Source organism: Vanessa atalanta, chromosome Z, assembly GCF_905147765.1.
Source record: "Vanessa atalanta chromosome Z, ilVanAtal1.2, whole genome shotgun sequence".
NCBI classification, from domain to species: domain Eukaryota; kingdom Metazoa; phylum Arthropoda; class Insecta; order Lepidoptera; family Nymphalidae; genus Vanessa; species Vanessa atalanta.
The window spans coordinates 5,303,598-5,329,895 of NC_061902.1; the positions used below are offsets into that span (position 1 = coordinate 5,303,598).

The 26,298-nt window shown below is 31.7% G+C and overlaps 2 protein-coding genes across 2 annotated transcripts in view; both read left to right on the forward strand.

The window, feature by feature from the left end:
* The first annotated feature begins 8,202 nt into the window (after window positions 1-8,202).
* Window positions 8,203-10,824, forward strand: LOC125076304 (melatonin receptor type 1B-B-like). The gene is made up of 3 exons (XM_047688400.1): window positions 8,203-8,389; window positions 9,743-9,912; window positions 10,098-10,824. The coding sequence occupies exons 1-3, from the start codon at window positions 8,203-8,205 to the stop codon at window positions 10,800-10,802; spliced, it is 1,062 nt and encodes a 353-aa protein (XP_047544356.1). The 3' UTR covers window positions 10,803-10,824.
* An 11,994-nt stretch (window positions 10,825-22,818) lies between these two features.
* Window positions 22,819-26,298, forward strand: part of LOC125076097 (sushi, von Willebrand factor type A, EGF and pentraxin domain-containing protein 1) — a 56,037-nt gene continuing 52,557 nt past the window's right edge. Inside the window, exon 1 of the mRNA XM_047688049.1 lies at window positions 22,819-23,099. Coding sequence (XP_047544005.1) covers window positions 23,015-23,099 — 85 coding nt within the window. The 5' untranslated portion in view covers window positions 22,819-23,014. The remainder of the gene's footprint in view (window positions 23,100-26,298) is intronic.

Below are 26,298 nucleotides of genomic sequence, written 5' to 3' on the forward strand. Positions count from 1 at the left end.
GGACCTTATCTGATTATAGTTTTTTATTATATCAATAGATTAATTCAACTTCAATAAATTCCGTCGAAACCCAACCAAAATAAAACTAAATATCATACTTTCCAAATTAGTGATTTTCCATCTTAGCTTCCAGTTTTCCAAACGATTGATTTTTAATCTGTATAAATAGCAATATATTTTCAGCGAAAAATTTACGAATTCATAAACTTTAAAACGGTTTTTCATGTTATATCCACTTTAATCTATAATATTAATAATGAATATTATACTGATGCATTTTTATCCATAAGAATGAAAAAAAAACATTGACTCTTGACTTGACAAAAATGATTGAAAATGAAACTTCATTGAAACACAAATTCTTGGAAAGATATTAAAAGTACGTAATAATGATTATTATTTATTTATTTCCTATCATTATGATGAAATTGTGCTATATCTTTATTAATTAAATAAAAAAATATACTATTATCGAAACTATATTCCCCTACGTGAAGTTGGGGGCTATGTGAGATTCACCGGTGCCCAGGACGCCTAGTGCGCCCTAATACACCGAACACCCACTAAAAACTAGCGGTATACTCTCCGTCTCTTAAACGGGCGTCACGAAATCGCCTTCTCATGCTACCGTGACTCAACTCTCACCCTACTAAAACGCTATTAGGAAATTTAAAATAAACGCATTTCATACATGTATTCGCTTATATATTTTATATTAATATCTATAATATCTAAAATTAACCATAAGAAATCTTTCATATATTTTATACAAACATTAATTTTATTACTTAGTAAATATAATTCTCTATCAAATGTCGAATATTAAAAACTATAAATAAACCAGTAAACAAGGCATATTTACATAAATACTCAATGTTATCAATCACTGTGTGTATAGCCTTAGTAAACATCCATTTACGTTAGTTGCAGATTTTTATACTATGCATGAACTGATACTTAAATATCGATTAATTTATACGTTACCATCCATTTGTGAATAAATAAATAACGAATACAGTAATGGCCTTTTTTGTTGTAATTATTGTTGAGTAAATCTTTTGCAGAAATAAATTTGTTTAACTTTACACCTAAAATATAAAAAACGTACAATAAAAGGATTTATTTCCTATTACCAATACAAAATACAAAAATATCGATCTATCATAATTTAAAAAATGTTGGGATAAGAGAAAGGAAAGATTCCAAACATACAACATTCATAATGTATGATATTATATTCCAAAATTTTCAATGACTAATTGATTATGGTCCAAAATACAAAAACTAGTACTCACGTATAAAATTGACATTAATGCCTCCAAAGGAAATTAATTCTTATCGTTAATACTTAATCAGCTGGCTCATTAAGTATTAACATTGTAATTTGCCAATTGTAATGTTGAAAGGTGTGATTATTGATTGACGAGTATTGCTTAAAAAAAAAAGATTTAAATTTTCGTAAGGCAAAAAAAATATCGGTGAAGTTGGAAAAGTTTTTAACAAAACAAAGGGCTCCTTAGTCAGATAAATTCTTTCAACAAGGTTCAACTTTATGGAAAATTACTAAAAATTGTCAATTAAGTTAAGTTTACTATTATGATTTTTGTTACAATTCGGAATAATGTAATTCAAATATGTGATATTTTCGAGTAGAACACGTTTTTAATATAAAACATTATTGGATAATGCTTGCCAAGCTTCAGACGAAACTAAAACATTCGTAACTCTGTCGTCGCTTTGTGACACGGCATACGCAGTTTTAAATTAACCAAGAGCTCAGTCAATAAAATTTGAAACTATTTCCTTTACTGGCACTAGCATTACACCACCTACATGCATGTGACTGTCTCTCAGAGAGAAAATTTAATAACAGCGTATATAATAATCATCCGAACGTATTTACTGACCCATGTTTAATTTTACTCAGAAATATTTAGGATGTAAAGCAATAATACATGAAAATAAGTAACTTATATAATATCGAGTACATACGATTATAATTTAGAAGGATGGAAATTGGAATATATCTAATAACGTAATACACAAATAGAAATTCTAAACCAATATGAACATATTATTCAGCTGAAGTGGGTTCCATGAAAATTTTATTGGAATAATATCAATATAACAGAAAATATTAGTTCATATATTGGATTTTATTTTATTAAAATAGAAAAAACGATTAACTCTACTTTAAATTGTGATAACATCATTTTCATCGTTTACTTTTTATTCAGATTTATTTTATTTCATTGTTCTTTATTTAAAACGAGAAAAAAAGGTCGTTGAATTGAATTGAACATATTATTATTTTCATAAAATATTGTACGTAAAAATAATTATTATTTAGAAATGCTACCTCAAACAATTCAATTCGTAGTCTCTAAACGAGTTAACATCAGCACCACTACCAATAAAGTATTTCGGGCCCAGTTAGGAAAATTTCAACAGAACATAAAGACACGACAAATGAATGCTGAAAAAAAAACGTGACTGTTTTATCTTAAATATATTTTCTTCTATTAATTTGAATATATTTTAATACGATCTACTAGTGGTAAAATAAATACAATATATAACACTTTCAAATAATTATAATAATATCGTCCTGACCGATTTCGACTACGGCGGCGCAAGGGTGTCAAGCCAACTAGACAGAAGAGGACACAAGTGTGTGCGCATATACAGGTATATTTGTTCCCTCACTCTTATTACCCGATGGGAAGGGAAATCCGACGCAAACGGAAAGAGTTTAACAAAGGACCCACGGCTTTACGTGCTCTCCGAGGCACGGGAGTGCACCAACCAACTTCCAGACTTCTATGAATAAATTTGATACACATTTAAAAAATTTTTTTACTTCCGTCCGGCAACTGATGCTTTGGATATGTAGAAATTGCCAAGAATAAACTTCACATAGATAATTACTTGTCTAATTATAGTACAAAAAGTGAAAATGTTAATAGAAGACGAATCACATTTGTATCTTTTGACTCCTACAATTTTATAAATTAGAGGCATATCAACTAACGATAACTCTGTCATAATACAAGGAGCATGTAAAACAAAGCGTTACTTGCATTATTGAAATTAATCATGAAAATGAAGATGATTTCCAATAGTTGGAGTTAATAAATATTTATTGAAATGACGTATAAAATCAAAACAGAGGCTGCAGAACGTATTTTAGATATATTAACTCACGAAGGCGCTCCATTTGGAAATTATAATAAACGTGCATTAGTGTGAGTGAGTGTCAGTCATGCTTACTAGATATCGTAGTGTGCGTGAGACTTATAGAAAAGACAGCAAAATATAAAAATTAGATTATATATTTTTATTTTTGTTTCATTTAAATATATAATATATTTTTTTTTGCATTAATTCGTCAATCGTTTTATAAAATTATATACATATGTATTATTAAATGTAACAGATAACAAAAGGAAAATTAATTAATATTGAAATTGCTCTATTTTGGCCATTAATTTGGGAGAAAAGCGTTAAATTTAATAATGGAGCTTATTATTTATTTAGTTATTTAAAACATACAAAATTGAAAATGTTTCCGATACTTTGTTCGATTGTGAAATGGACATTGTTCTTTGCAGTAGAAAATTAAATCATGTAACGGTTAACCCAAAGCATAACATTCAAACGTAACTAGAAAGCAATATTCAGAAGAGCATTATAGCATTCATGTTAATATTACATTATTCATTAAGTTTCATCAGTCTCCGTGTCTGTAATCAATTCTTGCAGTCTTGTCATGGTAACCTAGGGATCTGAAATTTGATAATTCAAGTGTGATAGCCCATTCTAAGTTCCGTCCTGATAGCTGCTGCAATCAAGGTTAGCTGCAGATTAGTGACCCAAACAATCAGCAGCAGACATGATAGGTATTTAAACGAAAAAAAAGGCCGTTAAAAGTGCCACTATGAGATATTGATTTTTTAAAGCATTTAAATATAATTCTTATTTAATGAATAATGTTTTTGTAGTAATTATAGTATGCATCCTGACGTGGTACCATTAAAATGAAAATCTAATTTATTTCCTTTCTTTTCTTTTCTCAAAAATCTTTTACTTAGCATAGAATAAAATAATCTCGACACTAAGTCTAATACATACATACATCATATATCGGCTATCGGCTGAGCGTTACCGATTAATATAGCATACAGAAATCTCTAAACCCCGTGTCCTGTATTTGGGACGAAAAGTGTCACAGGTTAATTCAGTACAAAGTTTCGTCTGGCACTGATTTATCAAGCCGCAAAGGGTTGTATCACGATTTGCGCGAATCGGGAAGTAACAAAAAATATAGAAAATATTAATAAAGTCCTTTTGTAAAAATAAGCCGAAGTTTCCCATAGTATTGTGTTACTTAATATTAAAATGTTAATAAATAAATAACGTCACAGATAGTTTAGAAAAAAAAGCTAATAACGAAAGATGTTGGCTTGGGATGTGTGTCATAGCGCCGAATTGTGCGAACAACCGGTGCAGGACGCTGAAGAAATGGTCGACGAAGTTGAATTTTTATCACTGACTGATTATTCCTGAAAAGAAAAGAAAATTCCACATTCTTGGGGGTTAAAAGATGAATAAAAATGACAGACTAAACCTTTTCCGCAACAAATTACTTCAATCTTCCAATAACAGTTATTATCAATTATATTCTAATCCTATTGATTTATAATCGTATAACAATTTAGTACTGGGTGGTTACGTGGTGCTCTGGTTATTTTATCGTTTCTTCTTAAACAATATTAAAATGTCGGTCTAGCGACCATAGATAGCTCTGCCAGAAGGATTGGCTCTTTATCATTGTCTTATATAGACGCACCGTGATATAATATGAAAAGTCAGTCAAATAAATATTTGAACTTGAAATGGGCAATAAATTGATTTTATTTTTTAAATAATATTTTACTTCATGATGCGTTTTTTGGAAATATGTTCAAAAACAATATTTCTAAGCCAAAGAATCTCCTGGCCATAATATTATGTACAATTTCCGTAATACCTTATAAGTAGTTGGTCATTTTATTACTAAGAGATTCAATTATTCAAATGTTAAATATAGCGACTTGTTCTAATTACGATTCACTGTCTTGTTTGGTAACAATGCGATCTCCCATTTCATCATGAATACCAATTTAGGATTGTGTTATTGACAATATTAAAACATAATTATATTTATAGTAACGACACCCTACAATATATATAATATGTATATTAAAAATATAAATAAATATAATATAATATAAATAAAAGATCATTACTTTTTTTTATTTCAGGTTTGGAGTCAATAATTTGACGAAGTACCTTTCATTTAAAGCGGCATCATCTGCCGCTTTCAGTTTTCATCATTGTGGGGCTGTCGGTACGTAGACGAAGTTATAAACATAAGTTACATCATTAGATGTTGTTATAAATTTCAGGTTTCAGTTCCAATTAGAGGGAACTTTGAAACTTATTTTATTTTAGTAAAACAATAAAGCCAAAATTTTCTCTATTATACAATTGGTAATTATTCAAGAACCGGCAAACATTTTTTTTAATGTCTCAAAGGAACTATGAGGACTATATGTGGCATCATTTCAATTTATTAATGAATGCTGGGCCCGATGTCACGAATCCTTCTGACAACAATATCTTAATAAGCAAATGCCACAAAAAATATACGTAAAATCTTATATTAAAGACTAGTACAGCTACAGGAACATCTGTGCTAGGATGCTTCTTCGTTACAAATACTGCCACATTCTTTTCACTAAATAATGTGCAAACTATGACGCAATACTTAATAATTATAAAAAAATATAGAAAATGAGTATGTTTGAGTTTGCTGTTATGACTTAATTTAAGTTGATCAATTATGAATTATTTTTTTTATTGAAGTTATAGTTCCTAATATAGTGATTATCTTATCGGAACTCTTGGTTATCAGTACGCTTATTCGAAGCTTCTTAAACACTATCTTCGATCTTGGAGCTATCGCGTTAAAAATAGTAATGGATCTGCACACAAAGATGAGACAAACTTTGTCGAAAGGCTTTTTCAGAGCTAGTAATTCTTAGTATCCATTGTCATTATACAACATTTTCATACATTAACATACATTTTCCTTCGAAGTCATTATTTTTAAATTCTATTCATTAAATATCATAAACAGTAACAACATTATAATACAGTAACGTTATTTATATAAACTACTTTGTGTTATGGTAGCTTTATACAACTGTGACTGTGTGCTGTGCTTTATACAACTCATTCTGATATTTGTTTCGGTTTTGGTGTATGAGCCAGCTTAATGCTGGCACAAACAACATGATAACTTAGTTCTCAAGATAACGGCTCATCGGTGTTGTAAGGAATATTTAATATTTCTTAAAATTGATGTAAATGGGATTCTCTGGGATATATTCTTGATCCATTTATCTTCCTTGTTTAAATAAATAACTTTCCTTGTCTGGTAACTAAAAATATAAGATATTAAATAGGGTTTTGATAATAACACATTTTAAATAACAATAGACCCAATTAATTAAAGGTCACTAATTTAAGGATTTTTTTTTATAGTTCCTTATTTATTTAAAATGTACGTTTTTGATATCCTTATCTCCTACACGTTTGAACTATTTGCCGTGTTTAGAGCGCTGAAAGTCTATCTCGTAGATTTTTAACCCCGAATATAGACATGAACAAGTAACAAGTGTTTTATGTTACATCACAAAACACAACAATGCAAGATGTTAAATGTCTTGATATTAAACAAATATCGGCATAAAATATTAACAAATTCTGTACAAAAATACTTCACCGATCTCTTACCAAGTGGTTGATAAGTTTAACTTATTTCAAAAGAGCAATTTCGAATACTTTTATAATGAACTTTATACATTTAAAAATATCATAAGTTCGGAATAAAAAGAACCACACGACTGGATACAAAAACGAAGACATTTTCTTATTAGCTATTAAATAAAGGGAATGAATTATGGTAATATCGAGTTAGTCAGTTCAGCGCAAGCATCCACGAAGTCAATTGTCAAGCATTTATAAAATTATTCAACCACAAACTATCCATTTTAGCTAAATAAATAAGGTAACATAAGCTCTCTTTTGTAATTAATATCGTAATTATTTATATCACAAAAGTAAAAAAAAAAGTACTACCTAGTTAAAAATAATTACTAATTTGTTGGAAAATATTGACATTCATTAATAAATATGGCGTGTGGGTGTGCAAAAATAATGATTTGTAGTTTTTTTAAGATTCCTATGCACAGTCCTTTCTTATTACTACATGCTACAATGCCACAAATATTTTTCTATTGCAAGTTTCAAAGTAGAACCGAAAATTTATATTCTTTATACTTAACAAAAAATAATATAATATAATCTTTCCGAGACCTTCGCACAATTTTCAATTATAACCTCAATTAGAACCTCAATTATTAACCAAACTCTTATCACAATATTATTTATTTGCCAATTTATTATATATATTCGTGATTAATTTCTTTAAAGTCCAGGTGACGCAATAAAAAAACGTCGGTCCATATTTGACTATTTGAAGTTAATGCTTTGTCCGTAATAGCTTTCTCTAAGGATTCTTTTTAAACGTCAAATTTTAACCGATTTCCTGTATCCCATGTGTAAACACGGCATTATGCATACAAGTTCACGGCCACGACGCTCAACCAAAGCGTGGAGTTCAGTCATACCGCCATTCATTACGAAAACGCAGCAGTCACTCGTAGTCAGTGCATAAGATGTCCGGTGCAACGGTAGCCGCGCGCTTACCCGTAAATGCGAATACGTATCGCGTTGTGTGTTTTTAAATATTGTGTTATAAATTAAAGCAAATTAACTGTGACTATTATTGTAAATGTTTGAAAATAGTGGTGTCGCAGTATTTAAAAATAATGACACAGAATTTAAATTGAAAATTGCAAAATCTTAAAAACTTCGTAAAAACTGTGTTTTTTTAAACAATACAAATAAATACAAGAAAAGAATAATAAACAAAACACACAAAAAAGTGAACTTTTTAATTTACAATTTTCTTAAAAGCTAAAGTGACAACTTTTGATTGAAAAGTGTTGAATAATAAAAAAATACAATCAAATAACGATGTTCAATTGTACTAAGACACGAGATTTGCCTGTGTCGACAGATTCAATACCCCCCATGCTTGGGGTGGGAAGCTTTAACGGAAGCGGAGCCCTGGTCCGGGCATACTCCCCGGTGACGTTGAGCCATGAATGGCCCAAGATCGGTCGCCTTCTTCTTATGCTTTTCTGCTCCTGTTTTGGATCCACCATGAACGGTTTCTTCGTCGCTTCCTTTTTCATAGAGCACACGTTAAGGAAAGCCGGTAAGTATTGTAGAAGCTCGAGTGTAAATAACAATGATATTTTTACAATTTAAGGATTACATGCAAAGCGATTTTTTTATGCTTACAGTGCGATAATTACAGAACGATTTTGTGAAATTTGTGAATAATTAAACTGTCAGCAAAGCGACAAAAAGGCAAAGCGAAGTAATTTAAAGGTGCTTTGTTGTAATTTACAATTATCATATTTATTAATACACGTTAATGCATTATTTTGGAAGTACTTTAAGAACTAGTATAGCTTTTATTTTAACGCTCATTTATGTTCAGTTCCTTTGAACTACAAATTAAAAATATAGCTTAATTAGACGGCTTCATTTCCTTTAAAAAGGTCATAAAATTGCACTTAATGCTATTAGAATCAAACGGCCGGCGGCGTGAAAAAAAACAGCGCCGCAAATTCAAGAGCTTTGGATGTTTATCATTTATTATAGCATTTATTACTTGCAAACAGTACATACTGGAAACAAATAGAACATTTATTTGCAGTTTTTTTTTTAAGTTTAGTCATTTTAATTGTCCGGAATATACAAAAGAGAAATGTTTACTCCGTAGCCGTTCTAACAGACGCTTATTAAAATAATATACCAATTGAAACGATACAATGATAGAATTAAATATTAATAACGTATGGAACGATAGAACACAAAGTATTTGATACAAATATTTTTTAAAAGTTTATATGAAAGTGATTTGATTTACTGAAATGAATTTAATAAAGGGATTAAGCATTAAAGTCAGCTCAGTTTAAAAAAAGCCCTTCTGGTTAAAGTCAGATAAATACATAATCTCTATATCCCCTTTAACTTTATATGCTCAATAATACATCCATGTCAATCAATGTTACTTTACAGCTTTCCTATCTTTTCGATATGTCATTAAAATTAAACAAAAAATACTTTAATTGATATGTCGTAGATTTTGAATTGACTTTATGTTATGTTATGCTATTTGGGAATTATGTACATTTATTACACCTCTACATCATTTATATTGTAGTCTATAACACAATATTTAACTTATAAATATTATAATTATATAATATTTGCAATGTAATAAGTGATTTAAAACAGCTATATGAGCCCACAGGCACAATGTATGTCATTTTATTTTAGTTCTCAAGGTCGATGGCTCATTTACGATGTAAGGGTTAGTTAATTTTTTTAAAGTGTCTACGGGTGGTGATCACTCGCATACAGGTGCCCCATTTGACTGTATGGCGAACTAATTGAATTAAAATAATTATTTATAGTAGTATTTTATTGATATAATATTTTTGATTATAATATGACTTGAAATTTTTTTTTTGTAGTTTTATCAAATTAATTGTCCTAGGAAACGTATATTTGGCATGCGTCGGTATGGCAGACCTCGTGATGACCGCGGGTGTGACTTCTGTATCTGCAGTCGTCATACTTTCTGGCCAATGGGACAATATTCAAGTCTGCAAGGCTCTACAGTTTCTTGGCTTAACGTCTACCTACTGCTACGGTATCTATTTCGCGGTAAGACAATAATGCTATATTTATTATACAGGAGTAAAAATAGTATAAAATGAATAGTATTCAACGCTCTTATATTCCCAATGATTGAACGATACAAAATCTACTGCATCTATAGATTCTTAATTAGTGTACATGATCATTTGTTAATCTCTTATGTAGTAAATAATATTTTCTTTTTGTTTTAGTTCGTAGCAGTCGAAAATTTTTATAGAATTTGCCGTACGCCCGATGAATATGCTGTGTTCCTATCTATGCGGATTGATGTCGTATGCTTATTAATCTTCTTCGTGAATATGGGACTCGGTGCTGCCGGCGTTTATATGGACCTTGACTATGACTACTGTGAACGGCAACATTACGGCAACTTCTACTTCAGGATTTTCACGACGGTTATTGTCCAAGCAATGCCGGCCGTCTTGACCGTGTTGTTTCTCTTTATATCCTCTATGCGAGTTAAGCGGCGGGCTCGGTCCCAAATACAATACAAGCGATCGCACCTCTATGAACGCGAATATTCAACCACATCAATTAACACAACAGCTTATATACTCTTCATGATTGCTTGGACTCCCTACGTGATAATCGTTCACGAATTCCCTAACACCAGCGACGCTGTTTACTACAACATGATGGCCATTGGCTTGTTCCGCTCCGCGTTAACCAGCTCCATTTACGGTATATTCAATAGGAACTTTCGTCGCGCGTATGCGCATCTCTTTAATTACTGCTGCTGCAAAAGTTCCTTATCAAGTTCGTTCTCCAATCGACACAGACGGGCAATCGAATACAAATCTACGATCGGCGAAGTAAGGGTCCATATTATGCATCAGGCCGTCAGTATGAGTAATTCACAGCGCGTTACTTACTGGCAGGAGACTCAGGAATTGTAAGCGCCATAAAAACATCCGCAGTATAATTATGAAATAAACGACAACCGATAAAATCATATATGGCAGATATTCGATTACATTCGGACAACATGAAAAAATACAGGCAGTTTTCGAAATATTACGCTCTCTTTTAAAAGATAGCTGCTTAATTAATATTTATTTAGATCAAATTATTGCACTCAACATACATTTTATTGGTTAAAAATTGTTTTTCATTTCGTAACCTGATCGAATGAATTTTAATATCTAAGTGCATATAAGTACATTATTACTGTTAAAAGATTGTATCAGTATTTTTGATGATGAATTGGTAATGTAAAGGAAGAGTTTGGAAATCTTATACAATAATATATTTTGTATAAATGTGTCAAAGTTTATATATAAAGATTTTAAAATTTAAAACCGTTTTTCAAAAAAAAATAATTATCTTTATCTAAACTATATTCTATACCTTGTAAAAATTACTATTTGATAAAATATATGTAGTATTTTTTATATATATATGTAGGATATTTGATCAAAAATAGATATATAGTCTAAGATTTCGGACGACATAGTGTGGACGTAGATGGGTATTGTGCAAAATGACACGAAAGTTTCGACAACATCAAAGAATTTTCGAATATCACAAATTTCATGACATCACTAAACAAGGAGCGTTAAAATAATAAGCAGTTTCTGGTACGTAGTGTTGCGGCCAAAGCTTACTGAGCAACTGAACCGAAAGCACATCGACCCCTCGCCACCAAGACTGCTCAGCACCAACCGTTGGCACATAGAGGACGCCTTACAATGTCCGTATTAATGACAATACGACATAGGTATATATGAAATTTGAAATGGCTTTAGAAATAATGATATTGTAAGTACGAAATCACGCACAGTCGTCGTGTTAAAGCATAATAATATATTAAAATAAGATATTTATTTTGAAACACGATTGTATCGCCTTTTAAATTCTATGTAACACAATTACGCCAGGGATGGATAGGCCGGACGTATCTCGCGGAGATTACGAGTATTGAGTTATGTGGCTCGTATGCATCATAGCTAAACATGATGTTATATTTGTATAACAAAGAGGCGATTTCAAGTTCATCGTGTTTTTGTCAAATATATTATATGACACTTATATTCTTCGAAATTATTATAACAAGAAAAAAATTGTTTTCTAAATTTGAATATTTTATTATTATTATTATGTTTGAATTATAAATTAAATTAAATATTTATGTATTTGGAACTAGTGGTGACACATACTATTGTGTAAAATATAGTACTTACATATATCGTAAACTTTAATATTTAATAACAATTATTGCCTAGCATTTATGTAATAAGAATGAATACATGTGCTTTAATGAAATGAGAGTATATTTATGTAATGGAACATATATTAGTGAGAGCGTTGTACCTTAACGAATGAGTATTTTTATATACCTAGGTATACGTGTAGTCGATGTCTGTAAGAATATAATGAACGCTTTTTTTTTCCTTTTTCACACATCATTTCCGTCCATTGGAAAATTTTTGCTACCTAAATTTTATTTTTTACTAAAATCGATCTGAACTGATATTTTATATTCTAATATTTGTATATTTTTACAATGCATTTCGCTGACATTTTAATAATACTAGATTTTTGTTTATAATTCATAAAAAAAAAAAACAATCTTTATAACATTGACCATTTCTTTGGAATAGAAAATGTATATGCCGTGAGTGTAAAGTTATGTATGTATATATTAATAGTGAACCCAAGTTGTTGTCGTCAATAGAAAATTTAGATAAATGTTCATGTCTGCAGTGAATGCATTTATTTAACTTATAAATTTAATTAAATAAGCGCTTGCTTTACTGTAAAATATTATATCTTATCTATTTATTATATCTAAAGAAGACTGTTCCGGAGAATGAATATACAATAAAAAAATTCCGAATCTGGACCATTGATTACAAACGAATTAGATACACACATAATTTTGTCTTCATCTTAGATATTCCTTGGCTGAACTTATCTATGTAATCTTTAGATGTTTATATTTAAAATTATCGATGTATTTAAGTGAGACATAGGTGTTTTAATATGTGTTTTAATAATAAGGTAATATTTTAAACGATAAACTCGCCTCAAACGCACACTGATTTAGTTAATACGATGATTATTTTTAATTATTTATTTATTACAATTAAAGTATAATTTTAATTTTATTTCCATGTATAAATTTTAAAAGCGTATTGTATTCAACTTACTTATAGTTACTTTGTGTACTTATAGTTGTTGAGTTGTTGATATTTATTTGTTTCGTGTTCCGGGCGAGAACATTGTATTTAATAAATTAACTAAACAGGTAAAAATGTTAATGCTTAAATAGCTTTTATTTTACTGTCTTCATTATTGTCTGTATAAATAAATGTTTAAAATAAATAAAGTTCAAAATAGATGTGTCAGCAAACATATCGTTTTATTTTCTCCAATTCAATACTAGCTTTGTATTTTGGCCCTAGAAACTGTCAATGCGCTCCCAATCTAGGGTCCATCGAAGTTGTTTAACATGCGTCCGATATAACATCCAATACGTGCATTGAATACTGCAATGGAAAACCTGGTGGGTAGATAGTGTGGGGTATTTGTTTGTTCTCATATCAAGCTTATAAGATAATTAATTACAGCTATAGTGAGCTTTTTTAACCTTCTACTGTTAGAAAGTTCCCTTTGTATTTTTTACACGAAACATTTCAAACTTGCTGGTACATAATTTTTATATAGGAAGTGACATTTTGTTAAATTTAAATTTCATGTATGTACATATATGTATATATTACAATTTATTTTTACTCTTGCTATTTGTATATAAATATGTCTGTCACGTTTTAACCTATTATATTACGTTTATATATATAAAATAATACACGAAACATATTTAATTAACATAATATGTTATCTAGTAAAACTTGAGGTCGAGTTCAATTATTATTTTTTGTTTGCAAACAGTCGTTAAAATAAATACTACAACAAAATATTCTAAGGTTATTTAATAATATATTATAGGTATAAATGCTTACTTGATAAAATTCTAAGCTGTTGGATATTGAAAAAAAAAACAACTGCAACTGAACTGAACTAAGTAATACTATCCTTTTTTTATTTAAATATAGCTACGACTAATAGTTTTTAAATAGAAAATACAGTTATCGCAATGCGAATGTATTTTAGTATAATAAAGTTAAGAGCTATTTTTGACATCTTTTTGATATTTAGCATTTTGAAATAATTATAATTTACGAAACCTTCATCATAGCCTAACCGTTTAAATATTTAACAATTTGTTTGCAATAAAAGTAGAGTTATGTGAAAGATTCGAACATTAAAAAAACGACATACATGCATGGCAACAGTTTATCATATTATATTAAATTTTCTTTTGTTATTATGACTTTGCTTATTATGACTTCGACAGGCGTTCAACCTCAGCCAGCCAGCCGGAGTGTTATTTTTTTTCTCCCTCATTTAAGAATGCTACTCAAACCATGATACATGTTCTCCGTTCGTGTATTACGGACTCCGGTTACTATATGCTTAATTGTTCTAGGCGCGTTCGCAGTTAACCATTTTGCGGGGCTCGAATTTATTTTATTTTCTTACACAAATATGCTGTGGAAAATAATATTATAATCATGGCTTTAATAGGTTATTTTTAAAGTGTTCGTCAATTTTGGCTGCAGGATTTGAGGAGGGGAGTGGGGGGTGGGGCAAGCTGTACTTGACGACGACAGATGGTTCAAGACTTGACCACCATCGAGGAGGTGTCCAAGTTTGTTGCATGCACCCTGAAATATGACGGCTACGCTTTGGTTGCTGCGGTACATTTACATCAAACTCGTACTCATTGACTCTTGAACGACCAAATTATTCAGAGAACAACATTGAGATGGATCTCTCCTTTTGTTTTTATCTTCATATGATAATAATTATTAAGATATTATGCTCTTATTGTATTATTATATTAATAGAACATCTACATCAATATTTTTATATCCTTTTTTTTATTAATATTCGTAAATGCTGTATTGCAGTTTACGATAATATAATATTAGCCTTATGGTCTTTATCATCATTTTACTCCGAATTTGCTGAGCTTGAGCCTGTTGGTTGCAGCTGAAGACAGTCAACCAGAAGATCTTTATTGTATCTATAGTATATTCACACATTCAAAAAACTAACGCAAATAAATAAAATTTCACGACGATATTCATGATAGATATATTATTTTAAGCTGTCGCCGGAACTTTGGAAGTGAAAATTAAAGTAGATGAAAATTAAAGGATATAAGTAGTTAAGTGGTGTGGTGGTCAATCAAAAACTGTTAATAACAAATTATATGCACTACAAAAATATAAGGTTTGTTTAGACTATTTCATATTAGTTAGAAGTATTTCTCTTTCGGGCGTCGGAAAGCACGCAAAGCTTTTCACGTTCCTAAACTTTTCCGGTCGTGTCATCCCATCGTAAGATTAGAGTGAGGGAGTACAGAGTGTGCTTGTGTTTGCGAACACTTGTGCACAATATCTCCTGTGTACTTTTCCTTGAGATTGACCGCCGGACACCGTCACAACGACATCATATTCATGACAATGTCATGTTATGGAGAGCATGTAAGAAAGAGCTGTACTTGCTTACTTACTATTCCAATTAATCATGAGATTGGAGATGATTTGCGACTTCTGTTTGCAGTAAATCATTATTTTAAAACGGTTTCGATTATATACGTATTGTATGGTCGATATATTGTATCCTCTTAGTATAAAAGCAGTTTCTGGTTTCTTCTGTAGTTGTCTAGCTGACAATAGATTTGACGGCGTATGATTTCTGTAGGTCTGTTATTTTTTCTGGGGCAGATATAATATTTCTGACGATTCAATAACATAATAATAATAAATAAGTTAAACGCTAACGCTAGTCTAGTAAGATACATTTAAAAAAATCTGACAACAGCGTTAACAATATTTAATCGTTGTTTAAATAATAAATAATTATAAGTGAGATGGCATTACGATGGTATTAATTGGTTAATCCTTGTCACATAATATCTAGATTATAATAATTGTATTAATAATTAGTTTTTTTTTATTTTTTTAGTTCGATTATTTGAATCATTGATAATTATTTAAATTTTCAAATGGAACAAAAGAAAAATAAATTGTTTGTACAGAAATTGCTCTCTCACAGTTGTCAAATTCGGAAATATCCATTTCCTAAAAATATCAGTGTTCTCATATCGTATTATTTGGTGGGCATTTTAAAATTTTAATGGTGCAATAATTTTCAAGATAGAATATTTTTAAATAAAAAGAAAAACGTATATTGTCTAATACTCACCTCATGTAGAAACTAATTGATCAATTAAATGCCACATGGGGTGGCGTGTTTCCGCCTCCATGTTTACAGCTAGGGGATATTGATTTATCAAGTGTAACAGGAACTGGAAAGTGAACGCAATCGATCGAGACCTAGGCAACGAGAGTATAACGGTAAATACCACCGTAACTATTTGATAATAACGTGCAAAATTGCTTAAATCATTCACGCCTGCTGCTTATATTGAATATTATTATATTATCAATTTATTTCAGAAAATACCTGTTATTTAAAAAAAAAGATTCTTCACATTTTTATATTTAAGTAATTAGTACAGACCCATCAAAATTACAATTTCTTTTAATTTTATGAAAAGACTTTTATTTTATGCAAATGTATCAAAAATTTTATTTCCAATAAAGACCTCGTAGTGATAAGAGCCCAATTAGCATTTTCTCGTTCAATCGCAATTTTAATCCTTTGAAATAAAATAAATCAGATAATTTTTATTTTTTCTCGCTGGAAAAACGCATTACGCGTTTCACGCTACTCGCCGGTGCCCAGAACGACTTTAATACACCGAAATACCCACTGAAAAACCAGCGGTACAGGTATACTTCGCTTTCACATGCTACCGTTCCGCCCTGACGGTCGGCCGGCCTCCAATTTAAGGTGGATTCCCGGGGTATTGAGAACTCCCCTAATCCCTGCGAATGAGGCGGGGGGAGAAAGTGGGCGTAACGTTGTTTCCTCCTCCCCGGTCTTCTTCGGCAGATTGGGTCTGCAACAGCGCTCACCACCCGCTCCCATTTCACTGAGTCATGACGATTTCCCAAGAGAAGCGTATTTCCGACCAGCACACCTCGCTCCCGATAGCATTGATGACGCTCGGCAACGAGAGATCTCCGCCCATAGTCACCGCTAGAGAATGCCTCTTTGGCCCCACGCAGCACACTCAGTCAGAATGTGATACGCCGTGTCCACTGGCGCACCACACTCTTGGTAGGAGGGTGATACCTCCCACTGCGCAGGTATCCTACCCCGTGCAGGTACTTGCCGAAGCATCCGCGTCCATTAAATACCTGCGTCTTTGAGCCCGCCATTGATTCCGCGCTCTAAGACCTGGCCCTACGTGATGCCTTTCTGCTCCGCTTCCGATTGTAATGTTAACACCACTGCAGATGTACGAGGAGCGGTCAACTTAGGCTTAGCCGCTTGAGGTGGCCTTAAGCACCGTAGGCGCAACGGCGGTTGTAACATCAGGGAGGAAGTGTGCTTTTCTTTTTTACCACAGTGGACCACGACATTTCCTGAACTATTTGAGGTGGAATCATCACCAGCGTGGCGGTCGTGTGGTGAGGCCACTACTACGTACTTTCGCAGTTTTGTCGCGAATAGCAGGCTTGTTAAAAATAGCGAGGACCATGGCATTTTTCGGCAAGGCCTTTTTCGGCCAAACAAGGCGTCGGATGACAACTCAGTGTCGACGTCCAACGCCGAAAACTAAATTAATTATATATATTATTTTATATTATATCAGGTATATACATATATATACTTGAAACAAAAAAAGCACGGTCTCAAAAGACCTATGCCACAACAACAAAAACCAATCCTTAAACAAAACAAGTGTCATATGATAAGCAAAAAGTCCAGATGTTACGCGTCTGAGGTAACGAAAACCAGTTTACAAGCCAGGTGTCGTTTTAATTCATTAAATCGTAAAATCTTTTCGTAGTAGTCAACACAACCTCTGTCGAAGACGTCCGAACGGCGAGTTCCAAAATAAATCAGTCTTGGCCAAAGGGATGTGTAGACGGATTATTAAAATGTAAACTACTATCACACGAATTGTTTTTCAATCGTCTCAAATTTTGTCTATTGCAAAACCAAGATCTAATTCAAAGAGCATCCGCTCATTTGCTATTATTATCTAAACACCAACATTTATTTGTGTTTCATTTGTTTAATTACTATTAAGAACTCAACTCGCCCATCAACTATCGGTTTACTGGTATCGGTATGCTAATTTTCTAGGCTATTTAGGTATTTTAATTTTTTAAGTTGCCGATCAGACAGCCGTATAACCAAAGAACATAATCTTTATAGGCTGGTTAGAGATACCTAATCTTTATAGAATGGTTAGTTCGAATGTCCGAATTTCAGTTAAACGAATATTAAAAGTAAATTTGGCTTGATAAGCTCTGAAGTGTTACTCATTTGATTGATTAAGAAGTACTACAACACTGGTATTTGAAATTCCAGCGATACGATAATTTTATTTCGATAATGGCGCAAAAAATTTCATCGTTTGATTTAATAAAAGGACTGCGGCGGGAATTCTAGGCGAATTTCATTCAATAGAACTTTTAATCTCTAAGATTTCACCTGCTTTCTAATAGTTCAACTGTGCACAAGAATGTCCCAGAGCTTTAGCAAAAATCTGAATCTAACGTTTTAGCATATAAATAGTAATTTGACAAGGTTAGGTTAGTTTTCACGATTTGCATCTTCACTTAGATATTTATTAGATTTAAAATTTGTATAGCTCAAGTTTTATAGTAAACGATTTTAATTTTACAAATACTTTAAATGTAAAGTGTAATCAAAATATTAATCTACTCGTGAATACTTAGCTTTGAGGAAAACGGAAAACTCGTTTGAATTATTTTTAGCGTCTAGAGTAATATCTATCTCATTTGATAAAAGAGAAGTCAGGATAATATGAATAAAAATATTTATTTTATTGACTATTGTGGATTTATTTTGAATTATTCTAAGCTCCATTAGATATTCTTACAGATAATAAGTTACATGCAAGAATATTTACAAACTTATGTGAGTTTTTAAATTCCATTATATCTATTTAGTAAGGTAGTAAACTAATATATATCTATTAATAGATATAAAATAATATATTAACAAAAAATCGGACAAGTGCGATTGCCTTTGCGCACTGTGAATTCCGTACCACCAGACAGATGAATATCTGTTACAGTTACATCTGACTAAACAGACACTGATGTTACAACAAATTTACGGTTTTCGTATTTTTTCCTATACTTACCTGAAATGTCAATGAAAAGTACTTTATAGGTTTAGATTTCCTTTTTGATAATGAATGGGAACTGCGACATAAATGGCCATATCTTTTGATTTCGTTGACTTAGAGGCTTGATATTTTTACAGAGAAATGTTCCTGAGAAGAAGGGTCTTGACGTCATTTACAGACAGACGGACGGACAACAATGTGATCTTATAGGAGTCCCTTTTTTTCCTTTAGAGGTACGGAACCCTAACAATTATTTATGCCTATCCACTTGAGCAGAAGTTTTCGGATTTACTATTTTAGTAAGCAGTTTAGATTTATAAAATAATAATAATAATATCATTACATTTCTCAGATTTCAAATCTAAATACAAAGGTTTGATTTTAACATTTAATGAAATGAACGTTCGATAATATCTACGTCCGAAATACACAAAATACGATAAGATATGATGGGAATACTATTCCGCTGCAAATTCTATGTGCGATGTTTATCTTTCGTAGCTCGCTTACTCAACTTGTCAATAAAGCAAAGACTAGCAGATTTGAATATGAAGTGGAGTGGATATACTTGGTTTGTACTCTATTAGCTTTTGTTCTAGAACTGTCAATGCTGAATGAATATAAAAAATATTAATTTGTTTTGAAATAACAAAAGATAAATGTAACCATTTGTCTAAATCTAAATTATGTACCAATATCAATATTTAATTTTCGTAACGAGAAAATACATATGATGCCTTTTTACGTAATATTGGTGGTATTTATTAGTAATGTTAAACTTACGCCGATTTAGCACAAATAAATTTATTACTTTTCAAATGATTTGACAAATGACAAATGAGTTTTAATCTTTGACTATGGCAATTTCAGAACCTGTTCACAGAAATTATTTTATCAGGGACCATATTTTTTTAATACTGTTATATTATATACGAAAAAGTTTAACACTTTTTTCGTCTCAATTTAGTTTGTTTTCTTTTATATAATACTTGAGGCCCGCCCCGGCTTCGCACGGGTGCGATGATAATAGTAAATAAACTACAGAATGTCTTTATATACAACGTTTACAGGTTTTTTGTCATTAGACACAGAAACCGCTATGTCCCTGCATTTTAAATCCGTAATATCTTAAAAACATTCATTTAGATTACTTGATGTCAAGGGCCATATTGATCTATATTAAATGTACAATATATTTAAAGTACTTATTTGGATAAGGATTAATGCTGTATTGCTTCACAAATAAGCCATTATTTCTCGTAAAAAAATGTGTTTATTTAAACATCACATTAGATACCTCTAGAATTATCATTGTGTTTTTAAAATAATATTATCTCCACTATTCATGTAATATTCATATAAACCTTCCTCTTGAATCACTCTATCTATTAAAAAAAAAACGTTGATTTTGATTCGGTCTTTTTACGCAACGGGGTAGTTTTAAAGATCTAAGCATACATAGGGACAGACAGACAGCGGGAAGTGACTATGTTTTATACTATGTAGTGATTAACTTTCATCCGCGGGTTCGCCGGTGACTGGGGTCTCAAGGGACAAAGGCAGTTGTTAGGTATCCTGACAATCTATAAGCAAGTTTTTATAATGACAATCAAACTCACATTCGCATTTAAATGTGAGTTAGGAATGTTGATGTCAAAATGTTATTAAATACAACGTGCTGTTCATAATGAGATATTTGCTTTTTATTAGTTTATCTTAAAGACGTTACCATAGACTAACCAGATTAACCAGGAAATAGCGTAATTAGTTCTGCGCGGGGGTTTATTTTTAGATGAAAACGGGACCGATTCTGATTCGCGCACTGAGGGTTTCGTACCACCACACAATATTATCAGACAGACATACGAACAGACGAACAAAGAAATTATATTATAACGGTAGCTGTTTTGGTTTAGAGGTGCGGAATCCTAAAAGAGTTTAAGTTTAATCTTATTATATTACGAATAAGTTAAGTTAGAGGTAAAATTACTTTAGCCCTGAAGATTTATTTAACAAATTCAACCTGGGAACAAAGACAACAAAAGCGCTTTGATTTTATTAATTTCTTTTAAAATATTTATCTCAATCTTCGGTTTCAATGTAACAATAAATAAATAAATAAATAAATAAATAAATATATCGAACTGTATCCAATGAAATCAGCCCTCATCTCTAAATCTATTATACTTTAGGTTTTACTTGGTGGTAGGGCTTTGTGCAAGCCCGTCTGGGTAGGTACCACCCACTCATCAAATATTGTTGTGTTCCGGTTTGAAGAGTGAGTGAGCCAGTGTAACTACGGGCACAAGGGACATAACATTTTAGTTCGCAAGGTTGGTGGCGCATTAACAATGTGAGGAATGGTTAATATTTCTTACAGCGCCATCTCTATGAGCGGTGACCATCAGGTAGCCCATATGCTCGTCCACCATAAAAAAAGGTTATGATGATGTCGTCCTAATCTATTTCGATCACCGCTGCCTATCTCAAGGGAAACCAGGAAATCTACACAGGATAAATTAATGTGCACAAGTGTGTGCGGAAACACAGGTGCACACTCTATTCCCTAACTTTTATCATCCGATGGGCGAAAAATCCAACACTACCGGAAATAGTTCAGGCCCACGACCAACGGTTTTACGTGCTTTTCAAGGCATGGGAGTGTTCACACTTTGATGTTCCAGACTTCGAGCTGATACTGAAAATTTTTCAACCGAATTGGGTTTTTCGGAAATAACCAATAACATTTTATCGGCTAGTCATTGGGTTTTGACCCAAAATCTCGGGATCTGTGTTATATCTGCCTTACATATAGCCACTAGACGAGGCAGTCCAATTTACTTGAACTTGTCCTTACATATTCGTGCCAGTAAATATATTTGTTATTAGATTTTTTATTATGTTTTAGTTTTGTGTGCATATTTATATTAAGAATCTTTATTTATTACTTATGTCTTTATTCTGTAAAGCACGGTATCATTAGTAAGTACTGAAGACTGTTCCTTGTATTTCCCTGTGGTATTTTTCTCCATTAGCTTGCTTATGCAATTTACGAAGATATATATATTTCTTGCATTTATTTATTTCTTTATATTTAATATAAATCGTGTATGACATTACAGAAATCATAAAATTAAAATTGATTTCCAAACATAATTAAAAAGTGTGTTCTTACTTATTTACTACTTTTGTTTAATGAAAGTATGTATTGAGGATCTGATAGAGCTTATAATTTGATAGTAATATTCTGTATTCGACGTTCGTAAAATTTATTAAATTAAATTTCATAAATCTAAAACAGTTTTATTGTTTAATATAAATTCGAGTATATAGTAGGTATATATTCATTTTGTTTCCTATTTTTATTATAAAACATTTTTCGGTAGAGTTTTAAATCCCCATAAAGGTATGTCTGTCAGTCGTCTTGTTCTTACTACGATTGTCATGTTAACAGGCTATTTCCGTATGTTAATCGTGCTGTTTTTGTTGAATGTCAATCGTCATATAGCCTTGCTCAACGCCCGTCTTTCGGGCTACGAATTGTAACGGTGAAAGGCGAGTGCTCGGTGGGGGCAAACCGCGGGCGCGGCAACCATGACAGTCCGCCTCGAGCGCATGTCCGATACGTTGTTTTGCAAACGACCCGGAACTCGCGCGCCGTTCCACGTACGAAAAGCAAATGGGAAACTTTTACTTTCGCGCGAGATATTAAATCTGAATCACATTTCTCCGTTTGTGTGTGAACGTGTGTGTTACAATAATATGTATTAGTGTCAGGTTATTAAAATACATTTTTTGCTTATGATTGAAAGAGACAATTGCAAAATGTTTCTATGTGTGTGCCTTGTAATTTGGAGCGGTGCCCTCGCGCCGGCTCTGGCTCAAGGTGAGTTGAACAATGCAAGCAACTCCTTCCTTTATGGTGTGAAAAACCATAGTGCGGGATTTCAACCCTAACATGACAAAAACTGAGTGTTTACGAAAGTTTTATTTAGAACTCTATTAACAAACGCTTATAAATAAATTAAAACAATATATATAATTATAAGTTTTATCTGCGCTTTAAGCTTTTAGAGTTACGGTAAATAACAATTATTACAAAATCCATTTAGTAACAAAATTACACATTACAAAACTTATCTAACTGTTTATAAGCGTATTTATAATGAGTTTTGTATAAATGTTAATATAATATCTTAAAATAAGTCCGTTTAGATGCAATCCACAACCGTAACAAATTACTGACTCATTTAAGTTGACGTAATAAAACGTCTCTATTATTTTTATTATTGAAATTAGAAGTTAAATATTTGGTTAACTTTTGAGTATTTCGTTTGCAAAGACCTGCAAAGATCGTTCCGTGTAAGAGATAAAATGATGAAGAATATTTTCAGAAATGTATTTTGTTACAATAATAATAATAAGTAGCGTGCAATATGCTAACAGGAATATCACTAAAGATACACAGTACAACGTTACGGAATGAGATTTCCATTGTTGAGTTCCTCAAACGTAGACTGATCGTTATATTATGTACTATGAAAAGATTTTGTTATATTATTGCCGCTTACACCTTCGCTCGTGTTTAGGTATCGGTCGTTAGATGTTAGGCGTCAAGAAGCCTAAGTAATTCCTTGGAGTTTTAAGTTGCTTCAAACCAAATTTCATCAAATTCAGTTCAGGAGTTTGGCCATGAAAACAACAGACAGTTACTTTCGTCTTTATAATATAAGTTAATATTAAGTTATTTATTTGAGTAATATTTTACATAGTTAAATTACTTTATTATATTATATATACACTTTATACGTTTCGTTTATAATAAACTTATTAAATCATTCAACTCAAATCAGTTTTATAGATAATATATTTTTGTTGTTATTCGATATTATATACATCAATTATCCTTAAAATTCGATAGTGTTGTCTGAAAGTAAAAACGTGCATAAACGCGATACATAAACACACTTAAAATTTTAGCAATGTGTATTATATTAATAAATTAATACCTATGGTATGTACCTAAAGACCTTATTTCTGTATATAATTAACGTATATAACAATTTTGTTACAATCCGTATATACACACACACACACACAAACTTTCTCATATCTAAAATTGGTAATATTAAAGATATTGTCACACGGGCGAGCCCGTTTCATTACCATGTTTGAAACTCATCGGATACCTTTAAAAACGGAAATTAAAGGCGCGACGAAACATGTTTTGAATTAAAATTGTCCGTTTGAATTGTAAAAGTCTAAAACCGCTTAAATCGTTATACAAGTAGAAGTAAGTATAATTGAATTGTAAATTATTAATTCCTTATTAACAATAACTTTACTTTCATTATGCAAAAACTAATGACATTGTTTTGAGCCTACGATACACAGCCGGCTAACACGCTGCCGCGCCGCCGGTGATGCTTTCACTTATCCTGTTACTGTGCGTGTGTGAGTAATCTTTGTATGTGTTTGAAACCGGCTCGGCCCTCTGCTCCACTGAACGATATAGCCTAATGGGCTAGTGGGACCCTTTACGATTCGTACTCATTTCGTACAATAGATTTTGTAAATACATAATCTGTAATATATTTTATAATATAGATTTAATTGATTTTTTGTTTTAATTTAGTAACGTTTATGCAATCTAATTTGAATAAAGGATATACCGGTATTGGTTATTTAAATTTTACTTATAATAATTTAAAAAGAACATAAAAATATTATTATTTTAATTTATTATCCGATCATAACGTGGCTTATCGGACCCAGGAAAATATTATACAAATATTCACAAGAATGTTCGACGTTGATAATGAAGGTCGTCGGTACATCCTCAGATGTATTCTTACTTAGAAGCATTTTACAAAAAGCGAGTCTAGTAAGTTAGGTATTTAGTAACTTCTGTACAATTAAATGTACGTGCCATACAGCTCAACATGAACTATGCTGTTAATTACGCTTCTCGATTGCTCTAAACTACCGGTATCTATGTACATTTAAAAGGTAGAGCCTGACTGGCTATTAACGATCGGCATATATGACATATATTTAAAATTTGGGAAACCTTAGTCTTGTTATTCAAAAGGTTTTATTAGCATATTATTCCTCTCCTTCCAATCGATCCGTTCAAAGTATATATTAGCACACAACGAAACTAAATATATACGTATTTAGAATTAACAAACTTGTCACGCTGGAAAATAGAAACTGAATTTCCGCGGGCGAGGCCGCGACGGGCAGATCCAAGTGATTAACTACAAAATCAATCAAATTTTCAGCGGTCGATTGATATCGGGGACTGAACTGATGCTCAGTAGGTAGAAAGGGGGACCTGACATTTAATGTATTATGAAAGTCCATTATATTCTCACTTACTTAATCTGCTGTATCAATTCCTCGAAATGAAATTTCTAAGATCTACTTCCATCGAATGACACACACAACACGAGCAGCGGCTTTTGACCAGATTTGGCATTAAAAATGTTATATGTCAGAAAATGTATATATTTTTTTCCTGATAAAAGTTACTAAGTACATATATATTAAAATATTTATTACTCACATATTCAAAATCAATATGATGTGAAATCTGTATTTATATTAAAAGTTAATGTGTTTACAGAACAAAATGTGACAACGCCCATTCACCCATGAATTTTCATTAAAAGCGACTAGCAAAAAAGTATTTATAATTTAAAAAGTTATACAATATATTTCGTAATCTTCCGATTTATAATTTAAACTATTCGCGTACAGTCGGTGTATATTCAACATACATTAAGATGCGGCCGATACGTTCAAATAAGCACTAAAAGTAAGAACAAACATCGTGTGAGTTGTTCGCAAGATTGCGTACTAATGTTGGGGAAAGCTCGGAGCCGGCCTCGGGCATAAAAGACCGGCCGGTTGGATGTAATCATCTTGATTATAGATTCTAGTGAATGACCGACCAGTCCAATAGAAATCTCTAAAAAGACACACCTATCCGATGTTAATTATAAATTATATTAATGCCTTATTTCTATAGTAAACAACATAAATATATATACATGTTTGAAAATATTACACGAGACTCGTTA